The following is a 21125-nucleotide window of genomic DNA, read 5'->3' on the forward strand; positions in this document are numbered from 1 at the left end:
ATGTCCAATAGTCAGTAGTAACCATTTCACTGCCTTTGTATTTCTACTCCTGTCACAGGTGAACTTTTTCATTACCTATTCTAGGAGATTAATGCGCCTTCTTTGACTTCGAGAAAAAGGGGCACTGGTGTCTATGCATGTGTACTAATTACTTCACTAACCCTATCTTCCAACAGAATCAACAGTATTTTCGACTGGAATTGTGAAACTACCAAATTTATCCACAGGCCAGAACTCTCCAACACTGTTTAGGAATTAGTCTGAAAAAGTGTCTTTGTCACGCACACTGTGCTGAGGCATCACAGTCACCTGTGATATCTGGTAAATTCTGTGAAGCTCTGTTGAGGAGATGCCATGGATTATTATTCAAAGAGATTCGAAAGCAAGCTGCAGAACACCTGGGGCAGGAATCAAATAACTAACACCTATAACATAGAAAATCCTATATAGGAAAAACAAGAAATAAGGCCCGCTGCCAAACTCAAGGGGCCTATTACGTACATCAGCTCCCTGCAGTCGTTGAAGTAGAGCTGGACTTGTTCTGCCTGGCTCAGTCTTGCCTTCCTCTCCAGAAACTTTTTGTCCAAGTTTTCCCAGCACTCATCCACATCTGTGAGTCTCTCCATGATGTTTTCCTTAACTTGAGGGTATGTGCGGCTGAGGTGCCAAGCGTCTCCTCGAATCCGTTCCAGCTCTTTCATGATGACTCCTAGATCTCTCTGGAACAGAGACAGAGTGGACCAAGTCACTACTTAGCTCTGTCAAAAGTGGCTGTACAGAGACTGGAAATATGAATGCCTCTCAATTTTCCTTTAATGCCTTATTCATCATCAAACATAAAAGAAATTTCTTTAGACATGAGACAGATTATTTTGGTAAATGTGAAGCTGAAGTTTCCTATGGTTCAGCTGACACCTTTGCAATTAAAATAACAGCTTGAAATAGATTTTAAAAGAGAAGTTCATCCTTAAAAGCAAAAGCATTAATAATATCCCAATGTTAAAAACAGGAGGCAAAGGCCCTCTTCTCTGAAGCACAAAAAATATTTAAGGGTACAATAAATTTGTCTTGCAAGCAAAGCCCTTGAGAGACATCAGTCTCCTTTTTTTGGCCATCTGTGCTTTTCTGCTAGTGCTTCATCACAGATCCTCTTACCTCAACTCCCTCAAGATGGCTGAGAAGTGTCTGTACACCTGGAAGATCATACCCATAATCTTCTATATCCACCACTGCCTCTTTCTCCTGCATCCAGCCCTTTACTTCATCCACATCATGGTCGTACTGGTGAACTTGACGGGCTGCTTGTAGGTTCTGGAATAAGGAAGAAATTTAATGGTAGCACTCTACAGAATTTTGTGTCCTCAACATGAAAAATGGTATACCCTAATATTTCATAATGCACTACAAGAAGACTGGGGATTTTGAGAGGGAATGAAACATCTTCCCCATTAAGTCACCTGGACGTGAGGTGTTAATTTCCCCAAGTTTTGTTGGACAATGGAAAGAAACAGATGTCTCCAAAGAGCAATTTATCCCTACATAAAAATAATGATCAAAATGGAGAGCACGAGTTGCCCACTAAAAGTAGCTCTGTACAGCACAGAAGTTGTCTTAAAATACTTCTTGGAATAAAGGTCTACATTGCAAACACTAAAAATAAAAGGAATTGAACAAAAATAATGGTTTTCTGAAATGAGAAGTATAAAAAAATATTCTAATACTAGTTTATAGTCCAAATCTATAGTAACACTTGTCATGCATTTATTTCAGCTAACAAAAAATACCGGGCTTGAGCTGCCTCATAAGAACAGGTCATGCAACAGTAGTGGAAAAAAAAGGATTGGGGACATTTGATGTTTTATAGTCTCCTTAAAACAAACATCAAATTTGAGTTCTGTGTGTCACCTCTGCTTTTCCAAACATATCTGTGACTGAAGTTTCCTGAGAGGGAGTGAGCAGATTTAACACCTAACTGCTGCCTGAAGTAGGGGGTTGGCTCTGTGTCCTCCATCACATTCTCTTCCATACGCCTTCTTTGATTTCAAGTAGCAAACTCAGAAAAAACTGGAGAATTTTGATCATGTTTAGCAAACTTTTAAATAAGTAGTTCTGGATTCCGGGAAGGGACTAATAAGTGGCAAAGCCAGATTCATGTTAGTGGTGGTAAACAGTTTTTCAGGAAACTAGAGTTAGCAGTGGATTAAGGAAAACAATTACTCAGAGCTGATAAATAGCTTTCAGTTATAAGCCTTGCCAGGAACAGTAGGGAAAGCAGTGGCTATGAAGGGAAATGAATCTAAAAAAATTGAACAGAATATACTCATTACCCCTGTAAACTTTGTGTTTCAACATGAGCAATGCACTGGTTTGGGAAAGAAAGGACGTGGGACACTGCAGGGAAATTAATGCCCTAGTTTTTCATGCATTTCCTACCTCTGTCCTTAGCTGAATGGCATTGCATAGTATCTCCCACATTTCATTGATTTGCTTAGTTCTCTTCTGGATAACATCGATCTTGCTGTGGCCTTCCTTATCCAGTTTAGATGCTAACTCATTTAAGGAGACAACTTTGGAATGTCCCGGAGGTTTTGTCTCATTTACAAAATCTTTAAACTTTTTCTCCAGCACCTGCAGAACAAATGGGGACAAAAATTTAGATAAAAGACTCTGCCTACTTCCATGAGAGAGATGGAAGGAATCACTTTCTCTGTGTAACACAAAAGCTATGCACTGCAATCTACAAATGCAAATCGTTTGATAAATCCAAATGATCTGGAGTCAGAAGAAGACATCTGTTGTCTTGATCATTTAAAATTCCGTGTCACAGAGAAAAATTAACCACATCCTGACAAGCAGAAATTGCACAGATCAAAAGCTAGTGGACAGAGCTTGTCTACATGTGCATCAGTCCCTAGGAGAAGTGGACATTACTAATTATATCTCTCTGTACTTTGTGCCCCAAGGAGAAATTTATCCTTGAAATCAGCAGCAAGAGATATGAATACTGCAGCCCAGTGTTTTTGACCATAGTAAAATTTTTTTGGTCCTATCAAATTTTTGAATAGGGCAAGCAGTGAAGCAGTGAAGACCAAGAAAAGCTAACTTTCTGATACATGTAATTTTCTGTTGGAAGATGATACCTCAAGGAGCCTGTCAAAGCAGACAGAAGCCAGTTTGAATTCTTGCTGTAGAGCTAACAGCTCTGCTTAGTTTTTGTCATTGTAACATGCTTCACTGTCACCACCTACACAAAAATTGCAGAAAATGTATCCCTGCTTTGCCGCACAATACATGCAATATATTTTATTTTCCTTTACCTCAACATCATCTAAGTCCTGCCCATAGTCATCGGACTCTGCTACAGACAGTTTACTGGAAAGCCATGCATCCACCAGCTGGAATTCTCTTTCAAACTGATAGAGCTGGAATTGTTCTTGCAGGCGTTTTCTTTGGGTGTCAGACTTCTGTAGGAGAGACTGATAGTCTGCTAGGATTCCCTGGAGCTTTGAAAGTATTACTGAACTGCAAAGAATAAGAAGCAGAAGGTATGTCTTTGTTTCATTGTTCTTTTTAAACACTGTTTTTTCTGACTGGTTTAATTTGCAACACCTTTACAATACAGAATGAACCAAATAACATCATGGAGAGAGTTATGCTGTGCCATTAAAGCCAGCTAGCTCAGGAAATTAAATTATATCATACAAATGGCTACTCTTTTCCTTTCCTCTTCCCCAGATATAAAAACAAACTTTCAATGAAAAACAGTGAACTGTCAGGAACGTTCATTTCCTTTCCCAAGCACAGTGGTTTTTGAACATTTGTAGTAAATTAGAATTAGATGACAGTTCCTGGGAGTGGACAATGGACAAAGAAGCTCATCTACATTAAATGGTCTGTTGTTAAAAAAAACAAACCAAAACAAACAAACAAACAAACAAACAAACAAAAACCAAAAACCCCCTCATGATAACATTAAAACCATCATCAAGCTTTTGGGGATCTCAGTGTGTGTGATGATGATGATGGAGGGATGGATGATCCCTGAAGTCTTATTTCTGAAGGAGCCATCAAACATAGTTGACCTTCTCTGTATTTGCCTTCTCTGGGCATTTCTGTTGAGACCTGGAGGACAAACTTGTTTTTACTTTCCTACCTCTCTGGACTGTCTTTGTTTATTAAGCTGGCCCCTGTGTTCTGTACTTTCTCGATCCGCGACCTGAAACTATCCATGTCCAGTTTGGTAGCTTCAAGTTTACGAAGTAAAACTTGTGTAGACTCTTCATTCTTCCCATAATCAGAGGTCTCCAGAATGAAACTCCTCTCTGCCAGCCATGCCTCCACCTCCAGCAGCTGTACAAAATGCAGGGATGAGCCTTAACACAGCTTGATTTAGGTCAAGACAAAGAAAACTTAAAGCAGTGGTGCACTAATATATCAGTGAAAACAGAGACCACCTTAAGTGTCTTCCTCTAATGTAATATAACAGAAACTGTTCCAAAAAATATGTACCAGAATCCAGTAATTGCAGTTACATGTAACTCACTGTGATTGGTTGGGAAGATATCTGTCATTTCTCCACTGTATCCATATTTACCAGACATGAAAAATCAGGACAGTATGAATTCTGCTCCCTTCTCAGCACTTATATCCATCCAACAATATAGGTGTCAGTTGTTTTAAGGAAAGAAAGGCCAAAATAAATCTCTCAGGAATCATCTTTACCTCATTTAGGAACAGATGGGCCTCATAGGACTGCATAAGCCTCAGTCTCCTCTCTTGAGCCTCTGCCTTCAAGGTCTCTACAGATGTCTCAAGCTCCTTCAGATGCTCTATAATCTTGCGAGAGGCTGGGTGGCCTCCCCTTACCAGTTTCTGTCCTGTACTGATCACTGCTTTGGTCAAAGCATCCCGACTGTTTATCTCATTCTCCAGGTTCTGGAAAGAGTAAAGAGCAAAATGATAGACCAAAAATTGAAGTTATGGAATTTTTATTCCAGAAAATGTAGTCAAGCAATTGCATTATAAATTTGCTTTCTATTCACAAAGGTGGGTCAGAGGTACAAAGTCTGAGTGCATGCTTGAAGTGGAGTGGAGGACTTCTTTGGGGGTGAAGGAGTGATCACAAAAATCAAATTCAGCCATGAAGTTTGAACTTCGATCTATGTTTACCTCAGAGTCTGGAGGGAAGAGGTTCTAATCAAAAACCTCAATTTTTTTACTGATTTCCATTGAAATATACCCAGTTCCATTCCATTATATGTCATTTCTTGAATTAAAACATGTAGAGAAGAATGACCAATTTGTCTGCACATTATTATTCATCACTTGCCAATGCTTCTGCAGAAGATGCATCTTTGCATAGCAGCCATTGTAAACACTGTGGGTACACAAGTGCCAGGCAGCCAACAGCACAAGGAGAGAAGAAAACCACCTAAACAAATCTCAAAGGCTTTACTTGAAATTAATTTTTGAAGACTGGTAGATATTAAAACTATATGGATCCCTCCATATACTCTCCCCTGGGTAGGCAAGGCCCATGCTGTGATTTTTCTGTGAGCATACATGCATTCTTTGGCTGACTGTGCCTGAGCACCCTGAGCACAAACAAGCCCCTCAGTTTTACCATTGCTCTCTTTAATTTTATAGTTATGAATAAGCAGGTTCAGAGTTAGACTGCAGCACTGTGTTAATGTAAAAGAGATGCCCTCTGTGGGGAGAGGAGCTGCTTTTTCAATTTAAGTGTCAAACTTGGCTGGAAAAGAGCTCTGATTCTAATCTTGCCTTCCACTTCCCCCTATTGATTTCAAGATGTTGTTGAAAAGTGACACCATATCTCTCCCAAGCCAAGCAGCTGTTTGTAAGCGTAATATATTTGTGTGTAAATGCTGTTTTGCAAGAGAGCTTTTTTTTTTTTTCCCCTTCCTTAGGTTAATACAGTTGCACACAATCTCTTTTGTGGTAACAAGCCAAGGACTGAATTTTGCAAATCTGGCTCATTAGGACAAACAATAAAGGGTGGAACTAACAGTATATTCAATTCTTGACTGTTATGTTAATTCTGACATTTGCTTGCTTGTAAAACAACATTATAAAGAAGGTGCAGAGGTTGTAGCTAATAACACGTTGAGAGTTAAAAGCTTATATTTTAATCCTGTTTCCAGAAGACTAGTAAGTAAAATGTCAGAGAATGTTATTATGCACTGATTTTTTGGTATATATCTCCCGCTCTCACAGTTAGTTGAAAAATTTTGAGATTTAGCCGATTAACAAAAAATAATCATAGCCTAAAGCAGTATCTCCTCTGTTCTTTCAGTTATTTGAAATATTTTCTCAGATTAATTCAGCTCAAGCATTCTTTTCTTCTGTGAACTTAATTACTTTCTTACCATGCCAACTAGCTCATAAATTTTAGGAGTAATTGCACACGTGACGTTTATACTTTTAATCATGATGAAACAAGATTTTTGTTCTTAGTGTTTCACAATGATTGCACCAGACGCTTGGGCTTTCTCTCTCTCTGACGATATATATCACACACATTGACAATTCATAGGATCTCCTGTCTTTCCCAATCCTAGTGCAGGTTGCACAAATTTCCCCTAAAGGGTCTTGACATAGCACTTAAATGGATGACATATGCTAATATTAATATTAAATACCAATAGCTGCTGGAAAATCGTAGCAGGAATATTTTTTTCTTCCACCTTGCGTTTGCAAAGAGACAGTGCTCCTTAATAAAGAACTATTGGGAAGGTATTTATTGGTATTTGAGATGACAGTATTCCAGGCACTGCTTTCTCTGATGGCCCATCTGAACCTTGTGCTATATTTCAGCAGCTGTCTTGAAAGCTACCACTAGAATGAAGGTCAGATAGCATAATAATTCCCTGTTCACTACCTCCCATCAGAGCAGAAAAAATTTGGGGTAAGAATGTTTTCCTGGGAGCTCATCCTGACACATCCGAGCAATGAGCTTTCGTGGATGTACTTAATGAGTTTGAAAGCACTTTGTTAGGACCAAAGAACCCATGAAAATATGCACAAGTTTGTCAAATCTATTTTGTATTGAAAAGACCAGAGTTTGAATTCAGTTCACAGAAATACCTGACCTGTCCGGAGAAGGCCTGTGATGTGGTACTTATCACTGCAGTGATAAGCATGATGGCATCCTGCATGTTGCCAAGCCACGGGCATATCCTTGGCAAAGAAAAGGATTAAAGTGATCCCTGGCATCCTTACTCCTGTTTGCCAAAGCGTAGCAGATGGAGTTTGCTAGAGACAAATTGAGTTCAGTGTTCTCTATTTAATTCTAAAGACTTTGAATGGCTGTCACATGACACTACCTGGTGTTTTTCTTGTAGACTCTGGACGGTTGCCAGGGATTTGCCATAATCCTTGGAGGAAGCCATGGGGAGCTTTTCACGAACCCAAGCCAACTCCTCATCGACATCTCGGAAGAACTGGTACTGAAGTCTGCTTGCCTCCAGGCTTCCCCGCCTCTCCTGCAGAGGATCACGTAGCCTTTTGTACCTGGAGGTTTTAAAGGTAATCCAGTGAGGACTACAGATTGACAAGGAATGAATGCAAAACACCCATTTCAAAACAGAGTAGAGAAGGAAAGAAAAAAGGATATTCAGGGAAGGAAAAAAGCTGATAAAAGTAGAAAAAAGATGGCACGGGGCAGGCACTCACATACCTCTGCACCAGTTCATCCACTTTCTCTTCTAGTTCATCAGCAAGGAAATGCTTCTCCTTCTGGAACTGCTGAGCTGTGACCACAAGATCTTGCAGCCTGTCCCGATGGGCAGCAATATCCTCCTCCAGCTCCTCTTGCTTCTTCAGATGACTGTTCAAAACCACCAGATCATTGTCATTATATGGTGTTTTCAGGTCGTTTTCCACACCTTCCAACCATTTCTCTGTGTCCTCTACATTTCGCTGAAAATGAAGTCCCTGCAAGAAGAAAAGATCATTTAAACCTTTAGGACAGATAATGTGTTGTAAAAATCTCAGTCACTTTCAGTAAAGATTGCACACAAACATGGAGCAACTTCTCAGTGCTCAGTGAACTCCTCCCATATATAATGGAGGTGCAAACGAAGAAGAGAATTCAGTCATGGTGAAGACAAGAACAGATGCATTGAGCATCAATGGCCTTTCTTACTTGTGTTGCACAAATGCAGATCATGGACCCACCACATTAAAAAAACCCCAACATTCAAAGGGAGAGCTCTGTTTTACAACCACAGATTTTCTGATAGCCCAAGCAAGCATAACTCACAGTCAGGAGAATTCATGTGCCTGGAGCTAGGAGAATGAAAAGCAGCTGTAGGTTTCTTTCTCAATGTGCTGGAGAAAAGATGCCCTTGAGACAGATGCAGAGTTGACACATAGGAGTAAACTCATTTTTCCTCAGTATCTCTCACTGGAATCTGGATCTAAACCAGCAGCAGAAAGCAGAATGGAGCCCAGCCTACAAATCCTCTTCCCTCCACAGGGATCCTCAATTATCCTGCCAGTTCCCTTCAGTCAGTCCACACTTAGTAGATTCTTTGCAGGTCTTGAGGAATCAGGTTGCAGTGTATCACATGACACACTTGTAGAGGAGACATTTAGCAAGGCAGCTGTACTATCTCTGGAAAAGACACCAAGATCCAGCCACTGGCATCCCTGTAACCACTGGCATTACCTTGTAAGCATCCTGCAGTTTGGTCCATTTATCCTGGCAACTTGCTATCAGTTCCTCCCATAGCTCTTCCATTTCTTGTAGTCTGGACAGAATGGCTTCTGGGGCATAGTGCCTTTCATGGAGCATCTTCTCCCCTTCCTGTGTCAGAAAGAGCAGACAATGTATTCTTCTTTTGCTGAACACAACAGAATTTATCACTTTTGCCTTCATAATCAAAGTCTACTGGCATTCATGTAAAGGGCCAGCTGCAACCTTTACCTCCTGACATAACAGATGGAGGGATTGCAGAGACAGAGAAAAATCTAATAAAGTGAAAAGGCTTGCTGAAATTAGGGCAGAAACTGCACAGCAAGGGATGCAAGAGGTACAGCAAGTGAAAGTTGCTATACCAGGTCAGTAGGTGCTATAAAGAGCAACTACTAGGACTATTCCCAACAAAGAAGGCAGGGCATCATGAAATAGTGTGAAGGAGAATGTGCAAACAAGGCTTGCACAGATAATTTTACCAAGGATTATAATTCCACCCTTTAACCCCCTCTTGGTGTGTCTGCAAACAGGGGGAGAAAAAAAGGAAAGGAAAGGAAAGGAAAGGAAAGGAAAGGAAAGGAAAGGAAAGGAAAGGAAAGGAAAGGAAAGGAAAGGAAAGGAAAGGAAAGGAAAGGAAAGGAAAGGAAAGGAAAGGAAAGGAAAGGAAAGGAAAGGAAAGGAAAGGAAAGGAAAGGAAAGGAAAGGAAAGGAAAGGAAAGGAAAGGAAAGGAAAGGAAAGGAAAGGAAAGGAAAGGAAAGAAAAGAAAAGAAAAGAAAAGATCATCATTCTAAGATGAAGGTGAATCTGGGGAGGGCAATCTACTTTTAATGTAGTAATCAATTGCAAAATATATAGACTGTGCTGGAAATAAAATTAATAAACATGTAACAGTCTGTCCTTCCAAACTTATCATCTGATCACAGCTTCTGCCAAATATCTGACAAGTCTTGTCAGGCTTCCTTCATATCTCGCCTACTAGCGTGTCTCTGCAAAGGAAGCACGTGAAAACTCTAACTTCATCCTTGTTGTTGGACACATTTTATACAACTTGTTAAGGTTGTTCATCCAGTCACAGAGGTTCTCTGCTGGAAAGAAACAAGGATACCTCTAAAGGCATTCACCCAGAGGGATGTGCTAAAATGAGCAGATTGTATTTTTTATTGCAGGCCACCATCTGTTTCCGTGGCATGCACAGTGAATATGTATAGCAAGCTCACACGAGATAGTAAGAGAGAGAGAGAGAGGGTGAAGAAACAGATGGAGACAGAAAATTCTTGATGGACTACAAGAATAAGCTTCTCAGTATACTCAGAGACAACCTGGACAATGCCAGTGAGAGGACAATGACTCCCCCTCCCTTGTTTGAAATCACTGTAACTCGCACTGACTGCAGAGTCTTTCATGCCAGTTGCCCACCCTTGCCCAAAACCCCGCTTCTCTCACTGATCTGATGGAGTCCAGACGATTTCTGTTGGCCATGATCTCTGCTTGGAATGTCTGGTGCCTCTGCAGTTTGGTCTGCAGATTGCTTGGATCCTTCCAGCTATCATCCTGGGCAATGCTATTCTTCTCCTTAATCCAGGCAGCCACCTGTGGGGAGGAAAGAACAGAGGTAAACAAAATCTTCAGTGTGTTTTCAATTTCTTCAGTTCCAGCCTGCCAGGCTCTCCTCTTATATGCATAAAACAGGGAACTGGTAAGTGGGGCCCAAAATGAGTTGTCCTTCTGAAGTTCTGCTTCCCTATGCTCCTCCTGCCTTTCATGAAGTCACCCCTATAAGTTTGTTTACTAGCACTGTTGCTTGGAAAGGGAGCTGTCTCCATCACATAGCCCCCATGCAGTGAGAAAATGCATGGGCACATGTGTGCAGTGGGGAGCATAGACAATGATCTCCCTATTTCTAACCCACTGACAGTATCTCACAAAAAAAAGAACTAATTTTTTTCTTCTTCTTTTTTTTTTTTTTTTTTTTTTTTTTTTTTTTAATGGTGGTACATTCCCTTTTAATGCATTTATTTCTTCTGCATTTTGCTGTTGTCCAAAGTACAGTATACCTTTCGTTTACTAGACTAGATGAGAGGGAAGAAGAAAAATATATCCCTTCAGTCTTATCCTCATCTTTCCCAATATTATCTCATTCCAGGCTCAATTCCTTGATTTTTCTCACAGTAAATCTGTCTGGGGATTCATATCTATGCAGCACAGCATATTTTAAGGAACCAGAATATTATGGATCCTGTGTAATTGTACCTCAAAAGAATTCTTCAGGAACTTCTGCAGAAGCCTTGATTCCTCTAGCAAATGTCTGCGAGCAGCAGCATTCTCCAGTAGTCTCTGTTTTCTGAGATGAAGACAGATATGTGAGGTAAAAGTCACAGAGTGAATTAGATAGACAAGAGTTTTCAAATTTCACCTCTAAAATGTTCATGATCTAATCCTCCATTCCCTAGGAGGGAAATGTCCACAATACGCAGATCCCCTTGGTCTGGGCTATCAGAGAAGATGCCCAGGACACTATAGGAACGATTGCTAGCTGATGGATATGTTTAAACTACCACAAATTCTGTATATATGGTATCTGCCTCTAGAAATTGCAATTACTGCCTTTCAAGGTTCAAGAGATTGTAAACTCAGCATGGTTCTTATGTGGGAATCCTTCAAGTGTGATGGTGTTTGTCATGGATAAACCAAAGCTACACCACCCTTTAATTTTTTTTCCAATTTTGGACTGCAGCCCTTTATTTGTGTTAATGCAGATGTGAGATATTAATAAATCGTATCATATTAGACAATATTAATAAATCACTTGAATCATAAGGGACCTCCAGGCTCTTTTCATAACTTTTATGTAGCTCTCTTCATCTACCAGAGCAGTGAATACAATTGCTTTTGCTTCAGCGCTTGTTTAAGATTAACAGTATGCAAATTGTTAGTAGGAATAAAGTAATTCACATGAAAGGACAAGATCTGATCAGAAAATTTGCAGATTCCATAATGGATAATTTGAGTGGGGTTTAAAGATCAACCCCATGAGAACAGAGAAAAGCAGTTGTCTAGCAAATGACCTTTCTTGATGGTATTTACTGATAATGAAGTATTTAATGGCATGGCAGGCCTTCTGTTTGCAGCACTGTCCCTAAGGCCAGGCCAAAACACAGAATTACAGAGAAACTGCCTTTTTCTGAATCCTCTGCTAATTGCATTTTGGAAGCCTCCTAATGAAAGACAGCAAATTTGGGAAGACTCCAGTGCAAAGCTTGAAGTTGAGCAAATGCAAACCAGCTTTTAGTTCTCTCAAGTCATTTAAAGATAATGATCACATGGGGAAGGTCTCCTTGCAGGAGAGATTAGTGGCTGACTTGGGAAGGATTTGACTTTACCTCCTCAGAACAGCCTGGCATCTGTTGTTGATATTTTCTGAGTCATAATGTTTGTTCTGTGTTAGCTGCTGAGCAAATGAAGCCATCTCGTCGATTTTGTCCATCTGAGTTTCCAGGGCTTTTTCAAACTGTGTGTGTTTCCGCTGCAGGCTCTCCACACTAGACACTGAGTCCTGGAAAGAATTCAACAAAAGGAAGCTGCTTTCAGTCAGAGTTTTTCCATCTAAGACACTGACAATCCAGAAAGTAAATGGCATTTACCCCACTTTTGCAGACTAGCTGTCAAAAAATTTATTGTTCTTTGGAATTGACTGGCATTGATCTGACACTTGGGACTTAAATAATGCTCCATGCAAGGTCTGAGGCCATTATTTCCATGCCGGATGCTTGGCTTCTTGTGCATATTGTTGTGCTGCATGGAACACATAACATCTCAAGAATTAAAACATCAGCCCCTAATTTTAAATTAGTCTTAAGATAGATGCCATGTTGACAGCAAACGTGGGATGCCAAACTGAAATCAGAGTTAAGTGAAGAAATATGTCACAGAAAAAGGTTAAAATTAGAGCCTCAGCTTCTAGTCATGGGATTTGGAAGAGCTCAGATCCAGATCTGAATTTGAGGACTGGAGTCTGACATTACAGTTAATCTGGAGAAAAACACTTCTTGTAATGTTTGTGAATCCCAAGCTTAATGACTCAGAGTTGTCCTTTCAACACCCCTCTGCACTTTAATTATAGCACCAGTGGTGTCAAAATGTTATCTCAGTAAAGTCCGCTTCTCCACTATTCTAAATGAAGCAATAAGCTCACATCAAACAGGTCAGAAAAAACACTAAATTTCTGGGTGCTTACATGAGTCATTGGATGGGAAATTACTCACAGAGTAATTTTCTGCACATTGCTGAGCTAAGTATGATTGGATGAGTGTTCTAAGTCTCATATACTGTAAAGAAGGGACTGTAAATATACTGAAGTCTGAGATGTTTTTGTAGCCCCTGCAGAGGCAACTAATTTAGTAGCACTACCTATACAAGGTGTCAGAATGTATATGCAGCATCCTGAACAGCTTTTGCCACCCATGCATCAGCCTGCAGTTTCAGTTATTGCAGGTTACTGATACCTGTGGTAGGTGATTTAAAGCTACCCTGGGTATGCCAGCAGTGACAGCAGCGGACTTTCACACTGCTGGCAAATGTATTTGGGTCAGATAAGACAAGCCAGGCTGAACGGGGCATTGAGCAGCCTGGGCTGGTGGGAGGCGTCCCCACCTGTGGCAGGGGGTTGGAAATGGATAGTCTTTCTGGTCCCCTCCAACCCAAACCGTGCTAGAATTCTATGTTTCTATGCAGTCTCATTTTCCTGCTATAATCAGAGCAGTTGGATTGTTTCATTACTCTTTCCTGCTATAATCAGAGCAGTGGGATTTTTTCATTACTCTTAGGGCTGAGATTCCCATCCTGTGTAAAGTACCAAGGAAAGAAATCTGAGCCTAAACCACCAATAGGGCAAAACAGTAACTTCAGAAGGAGGAAGAGCACGGGAGGATTCAGAGCATATACCTCTAAGTACATACAGTCCCCTCTCCCCTGGACTGATTGCAAAGAAAATTGTAATTACTCAGAGCACATACCCCTAAGTCCTCATTAGCTAGGAAGGCCTCTTTGCTGCTGAGCCAGCTCTCAATCTGTTCCACGTAGCCATAGAATTTCTGTACAGGGGAAAAAACCCAACAGTCACAAACATGACAATATGCTGAAATGATGTAAAGCAGAAGCTAACCTGACTTCAGCAGAGTACACTAAAAATCCCCAACTTTAATGGTTATTTCAAAAGTTAACCTAATACATGAAAAAGCATTGAAACTTCTTATACCATAATATTTAAGTTCTCATATATGGGATTATTTTAGATGGGATTAGTAGACTAGGTCTTATTTAAAGTACTTAGCATTCTGCATTGTAGAATTTCTGTTTGAACAGAAAGTTTCAAAGTGAGAGGACTGTTACAGGGAAGCATTTCTGGAATACTGCAGCCAAAATAGTTCTTTTGTTAGCAAAAAAAGCCAGGAAAAAATAAATTATTCCATCCATATTAATTTTTTCTTCTGTTGTTTTTATTTTTTTTTAAGTACTTGTCTGGCTCCATGTTTTTGGGAAGGTTATAGAATATGGAAGAGTAGTGATGTTGTGTTCCAAGTATGTGTCTTTTTCCAGATATATGAGAGTTTGACCAAATTTTGCTAAGTTTTACAGTCATTTTAAAATGTACTAGCATATATTCCACAGAAATTTCTACGATTTGTAGAGGTAAAATCTCTCAAAGTCTGGTCACCACTGAATGTGCTTGGTCCTCAACATGCCTTCCAGAAACCAGTGAAATATAGATTAAACACGGGGTATTATTAGCACATCTTTCATCTTACCATCTCATAAATTTGCTGTTTATAACAAGAAAAACTGTCAGTGGCATGTGCATTCTCTCTTGAATGTCATTTTACTCACCTGTAAATCTTGTGCCTGAAACAATTTTATGTATTGCTCTTTCCATGCTTGGATCAGTTCAGACCAGGCTTGCTGTAGTCGGGAGAGGGACTGGTGGATCTCAGGGGTTGCATAGTGACCAGAATTGGCAAGTCCTTTACCATAGTCACTGAGAGCGTTGAATCTTTCCACTCGGGCTTCAATCTCCTCCTAAAATACATTACTAAAGTTGATGTCAAGGATTTATGAAAAGCCTGTTATTCAGAATACAAGCCTTAAGGGGAAAAGTTTGGGCTGTAACTTTCTGGCACTAATACATGTATGGAAAATCATTCATCTTTGAGCTATGTTACTGGAAGGGCATAGAATTGCCTAAGAGAGAATAAATGTAAATAATAAATTACTTTATTGGTCTAGGAACAATATGTGTTTTCCTACAAATGAAAATTGAGGTTTAGTTAGAAACAGATTAGAAAATGCTGAGATGTAGATTACAATTTCAAACACCCATAATATCATCCCCCAGTCTTCCTACATGAAAGTGGTTCTTTTAAGAAACTGTGCCGAGAACTTTTCCTCTCCTGAAAAATAATTCATCACAAGATTTTTACATTAACGACATGATTTTACTTCATTTTGTGATGTTAAAATGAAACATTTAACTTTTTCACCTGGTCTGAGGAATGAATTATTCCCCTATACTGAATCCTGAAGGAGAAAGTATAAAAAGCAATTATGACCCCTGAAAACGGAATGTGGAATTTCTAACGTAAGCAATTTCAAAATGAAGATAACTATGGACTGAAATAATACCATGTATTAACTCATAAACTTCTTTAAATGCTATGGCACGTACTGTTAAATTTCTGAAATTAGAACTGCTGCTTTTAGAGATTTTTGGGGTGATGGTGTTTCCCAATCTTAGATGACACAGCAATAAAATCATAATACAAATATTTTTAAAATTCACATTATCAACTCTAGTCTCTCCTAAGGAATTTGGTTTGAGCCACTAAACAGAATGAAAAAAGCTTCCTTCTTGCCTTATCTGTAATTTTAGTTTAGTCAACATAAATGTCAAGAAAATAATGTCTGAATTCCTCCTTTCCCTGTGACTGCTTACTTAGAGTCATTTGGGCTCCTTGACTAACAGATATTAAAGACTTAGATCTTGTCACCATTTAAATTTGGAGCACACTACATCAGCGGTTTGTGTTATTTCTAATATGACAAAGAAAATTATTAGCAAAAACATTAAGTGACATGACAAAGCATTGTTAAAATGGATGACTCTAAAGAAGGAGGGAATTTCAGGTACACTATACTAAATTCAGGTTTTAGAAAATTAATCAGAATCTATAAACAGTGTTAACAGCAGGACCCACAAAGCACTGGGTATTAGTAATTATTCTGTGAACAGGATTTTTAGAAGTAAAACAACAGCAAAGAGAATGTAGCACAATGGCTGAAAGATAGATATGATTTTTGGAAGAAGGTAAAATATTGACTTTTTTTACTAATATTGATTAAAATGTCACTCCTTTAAGAAAAGAAACCAAAAGTATTATCTAAATTAGCCACCAAAACATTAGTAAGGTAATTACTACTGCGATCTGAAGTGTTTCAGAACTGGATGTGTAGCAACATTCAGTGGTAATTTGCTGTGTGAAACAAACTGCTGTTTTTGTTTTCTTCTTAGGTAAATTAAGTTCACATGAAAAAATCTAGCTCAAAGCAAGGATTAACCAGCATAAACTTATTTGGCAACATGAATAAGGAGAAGAGCAGTGAGCATGATGTGAGACTGAACCTGTTTTTCACCATCAGGCTTGGACAGCGGTACAGGTGAGAGCTCATGGGGCTTCAGGGCCGTTTTGCAAAGACATGGGCTGCCAAACAGCCCATGAGACAGTTTGGTCAGTATGTAGGTGATTTCTATCCCCAGCCTGGTACTGAAAAGAGGTTTTTTATCATGTTATCAACAGATGCATGCTGTGCACACAGAAAGATTCCCAGTACGTACAATCAGAACCACGGGAGATACTTGCCTTCCTCTCCTGGTGCTCCTCAATCATACTTTCGGCTTCATTTGCGCTTTTAGGCAGCCCCCCTGCCTCCATTAAAGCTCTGGTGTTTTGGGCCCAGTCTAGTATCTCCTTCATCTCCAAGTTAAATTTCTGCAACTGGTATGAGGCTGCCAGCTTCTCCTTCCTGCCACACAAGGTGCAGTTGAGCATTATTGGACATGGAATTACCTAGTTGCCTCACCCTCCCATTTGCAGAGGGAAGTATCTTAACAGAACCAAAGAAAGTTAATTCAAGCTTTTCCTTGCAGTTCCTAAGAGTCCTCATGTTAACCAAAACCACAGGAGATGCACACTGCCTTGGAGACAACATGCTTACTAATTTTTCTACATCAGTTCATTAGCATAAGAAAGGTAAAAAAGCCTTCATATCTGCTGCTTACAACAATGATTAGAGATCAGGATTAAGCCTTTCTCATTTTGGAAAGATTTGAGAAAAAAAATCTTCAAGAACCATCCAAAAATAAGTCTTCTGCAAAGGTTTTATGACAGAAGTAATTTGATAGTCTGAAGGCATTTTAGTAACATTATTTAATGGGATAAACCACAAAACGTTGTATTAGTTTTCCCAAAGTCACATCAGTGGAACTTTTTGTGTACCAAGTCTCACTTTTTCCAGTGCAGGTGTCTTAGGTGCCTGTGTAAACTTCATAAAAAATTCTTTAAAACTTTTAAAAGACCTCTGGCAAGTAGGGTTTGACCCCAGGGAGCAGCTTTGCTTCTGCTAAGACATATTCAAACAACTCTAAGCCTTCACCTTTGTTTGGCCTGTCCCTGGAGTCGTAGCCAGTTGTTTTTCATCTCCTGTTGCTTCATAGTCAGTTTGTCATTTATGGATGGATTCCTTGTGGAAAGGCGGAAAGATTCCAGTTCCAGTGGCTGGGAAGAGATTTATAGTCGGGTAAATTTATGCCAAATACTTATTATATTTATACCTGAGTTTGTCTTTCAGGAAAAATAGTTCATTTTAAGAAGGTTAATTTACAATTTAGAAAACAGTTTTGCAGAATACGGACAAACAGATCGGAAAATGAGTTGCTAATTCTAACTTCTATTAGCGGTCTGATGAACAGTAATGAACACTCATCAACTCAGGTCTAAAGTCGAAAATTTTCTTGAAAAATTCCATCAAGCTGATGAAGAATTTTCATTATGCAGAACAGAAGATATCCCAGGCTGGGTTTAATCCTTAAAAAAAGAGTAGTTATTATACTAGAAAACCCAAACCCAAACCTTGCCTGTCAGACTCGTGCAGCCTTGTTTATGCCTTCTAGAAATTACCCATGTTTCACATGAGAATTAGTTAACAAAGTCTCAGTGTTGAAGGTACCACACATATTGTCATTATTTGTATACGAAAAAGGTTTCCATATTTTCTATATGAAAGGGTTTAACACTGGACAACAGCAAAAAAATGTGAGAGGTTGTCAGTGGATTTCTACTACTGTGGTTCAACAGGATATAGTTCCTTTTAGTAAAAATATACAACCATAAAGGAGCTTAAACCCATATTTAATGCTCAATTTAATTTTGTCCTAGATGCTGCAAACTGACCATTTAAAAAAAGCCAGAGTGTATCAGGAAGGCAGTTACAACCTAGAATTTCTGTGTTTGATGTTTGGGTCAGGAAACTACAGCAGGGGGTGCAGTATGGGGTTTGCATTTAAGTTCTCAACAGAAATAGAATTGTGATTTTGGTTCAACTGACTACAGGAACTGGGGGAAAGATGGAATTCATGCTTTCCAAAATGCACAGGAAAGTCTGATCTGGATTGTAGGTGAGGCCCAGAGACTCAGATAACGTTAAAAAAAGGACTTTTCTTCTTCGATTTGGCACATCAGAAAGAATAATACTTGGTAAAATAAAGTAGGATTAAGCAGCACGGTACTTTCATGAGAAGAAATTTATGCTGCACTTGCACTGCTGAAAATTTCTGCCAATCAATCTGAAGAGCAACAATGATTTTTGCACCATATTTTCAAGAAGAAAAAGAAGAATTTTTTCAGCGTCCTTTGTACTTCCCTACTTCTTACCTCCATTTTGGACTTAATAACACTGATTTCTCTCTCCATTTCTTCATGTCTTCGAATCAGGTTTTCCACACTTTCCACATCTTTTCCATAATCCAGTGCTTGCATCAATACACTCTGGAGAGGGCAGTGGGATGTGCAAATGGTGAAGATGACACCAAACAAAAGGATCTATATCTTAGGTATTTCAAAGAGCCTCCTCCTTCACCTCTTTGCATTGCCATCTAAATGTTCTTTTTGTCTTTTTAAATATTAAGAGAGCACATTGTCTGCTCTCCTTACACCGGTGAAACAAGAATCCACATCTCTTTGAACAGTCATAATCCTGCTTAAGGTGCCTCTGGCAATTCACATGTAAAACAAAGACAGGCGTGCCTCCCTGCATTTCTCAATCTTTCTTTTATTGTTTGGGGTTTTTTTTTTTCATACACCAAACCAGAAAAATATTTCCCAATAAATTGTGGCACAGGGATTTAGGTGTGTGTTATGAAAATATAAAAAATAAAAATAACCTTTGGGATCCTAAGAAATTAAATCCCATAAATGAAGAAATACATTTTTAAAGTTGTTATAAAAAATTCAAGCCAAAGTCTTGTAACCTTGAATAGTACCATTTGCCTACTGACTTATAATTAAATAAATATAATTACTTACATTGATGAAACAATTAGTTTTTATATAGCCTTTTTTTCTGTTAATATCAAAATTATAATTCAGGATCAGCATTTTTACCTCCATTTTCTGAATGAATAAATTGATAGAGCATTTTTCCATTTCAATTAATCAAAATTGGAAAACTTACCTTCTCAGTAATTCTTTCCGTGATGTCATCTATTTCTCTGATTAAGGCATGAATCTCTAGGGCTCCCTCTAACTTCTTCCTGTATGCATTCAGGTTACCATGAAAACTGTTCCACCTTTAATTGGAAATAATACTTTAGAGATGTATTTCAGAGGTAAGGATTTCCACAGCTGAGTTTCATGATGCTCATATTTAAAAAAAACCACAGGTTTTCTGAATTACTTCATGTATTGATCCCCCAATTCTCCATCATAGGGGGGTCATCACAGGGATAAAGCATTAGCTTGAGAAGACAATCTGGTTGTACGCATTCCATGTCTTCAGGATAGCATGGGGGTTCAGTGCTAAAACGTATTGATCCAGTTTCCTTAAACCCTCAATAATCTCACAGTTGATATCTTTGTGCTTTTGATTCTTAGATAGGGGGCTGTGGGGCAGCAAAAGCACAAGGCAATTCACCAGGACAACTGTGTGAATAGATGAAGTGTCTAAGCTTCATGAATCTTGTGTGCCAAGCAATGTGAAACTGAGTATTTGACTCCAAGGCTAGAAACAAGACTTTGGTGCCTCTGGATTAAAAATCCTTCTAAACTACCTGCTCTGGGAGTCTGGAAAGACAACTCCAATGTCTGATATTTGGAAGCGGTGATATTAAAGAAGAAAACAAAGGTTCCAATTCCTTAATTTATCTCAGCTGAAGACACCTAATTTTCCTTTCCTGTTTTTGGTTTACACAGAACACTTGAAAGCACACTCACTTCTCATTGAGCTGCTTTCGGCGCTCATAGATTGTCCTTGTTTCTTCCTTGTTCTGTCTCTCCAGTTTCATGGCCAGGGCATTGATAGCCCTGATATGAGCATCGTCCACTGTTGACTCCTGTATAGTGAGAAAGGCAACAAAGGTACACACTCAAATTGCTTGTGACTGAGTTTTCCACTGAGATGTGAAAATCAACACAAGCAGCAGCAAGAAAGTGTTTTCCCTAACTAACATTTCAGACACATGGATTTTGCTCTACTACAACTGCTGATGTTACCACGTGCTTGATGAGAAGGCAGTAAAGGAAAGAAAGAACATTAATGGCTCTAGATGTAACAATGATCTTGGTCTAGGTCAGGGCCCTCAGACCCTCATTTTTGAGCCAGATATTCCAGCAGGGGTCCATTTGGTGAAGAAACACAGATGCAGTTGCTGGTTACATAGGTGGCTGCTGTGGAACAGCTGTTGTGGGGCAGATTGTTCCTCTGTCAGACAGGCAGAGACTCATGGGCTCCTGAGCCTCCTGGCTGTTTTATCTAGGTGAGATTCTGTCCCCAGGTGCCTTCTGTACTCTAGACAACAGGGTCAATATCTGTACAGCCTTGGGAATCCCAGACAACCTATACCACTGTGTTTTCTTCTAAGGCTAAGTCTTCTAGGAGATTTGCTTCTCGTGCACATACCATAGAATGGATAATATTCACACATTGTCCATATAATCTGGAGCACAGTGGGATAATTTTTGTTTTGAAGCACTACACGTGGCCAACACTGAACACTACTCCAAGATTCAAAAACATTCTTTATTTTTCTGGAACAAATAAATCACAGGCTTAGCAGGGAGACAATCACTGGTGTCAAGAAGCACA

At 39.3% G+C, this 21125-nt stretch overlaps 1 protein-coding gene across 1 annotated transcript in view; it reads right to left on the reverse strand.

The window, feature by feature from the left end:
- The window catches only part of SPTBN5 (spectrin beta, non-erythrocytic 5), a 128526-nt gene that overhangs the window by 9819 nt on the left and 97582 nt on the right, over positions 1-21125 (reverse strand). The window contains exons 42-60 of the mRNA XM_040066761.2: positions 20255-20373; positions 19497-19611; positions 18698-18811; positions 17421-17542; positions 16628-16790; positions 14601-14789; positions 13730-13807; positions 12098-12270; positions 10968-11058; positions 10161-10307; positions 8690-8827; positions 7697-7953; positions 7344-7530; positions 4723-4935; positions 4154-4350; positions 3318-3522; positions 2434-2628; positions 1156-1311; positions 502-719 (exon numbers count right to left, since the gene is read on the reverse strand). Of these exons, the coding sequence (XP_039922695.1) occupies positions 502-719; positions 1156-1311; positions 2434-2628; positions 3318-3522; positions 4154-4350; positions 4723-4935; positions 7344-7530; positions 7697-7953; positions 8690-8827; positions 10161-10307; positions 10968-11058; positions 12098-12270; positions 13730-13807; positions 14601-14789; positions 16628-16790; positions 17421-17542; positions 18698-18811; positions 19497-19611; positions 20255-20373 (3077 nt within the window). The remainder of the gene's footprint in view (positions 1-501; positions 720-1155; positions 1312-2433; positions 2629-3317; positions 3523-4153; positions 4351-4722; positions 4936-7343; positions 7531-7696; positions 7954-8689; positions 8828-10160; positions 10308-10967; positions 11059-12097; positions 12271-13729; positions 13808-14600; positions 14790-16627; positions 16791-17420; positions 17543-18697; positions 18812-19496; positions 19612-20254; positions 20374-21125) is intronic.

The sequence above is a fragment of the Hirundo rustica genome, chromosome 6 (genome assembly GCF_015227805.2).
Source record: "Hirundo rustica isolate bHirRus1 chromosome 6, bHirRus1.pri.v3, whole genome shotgun sequence".
Taxonomy (NCBI): domain Eukaryota; kingdom Metazoa; phylum Chordata; class Aves; order Passeriformes; family Hirundinidae; genus Hirundo; species Hirundo rustica.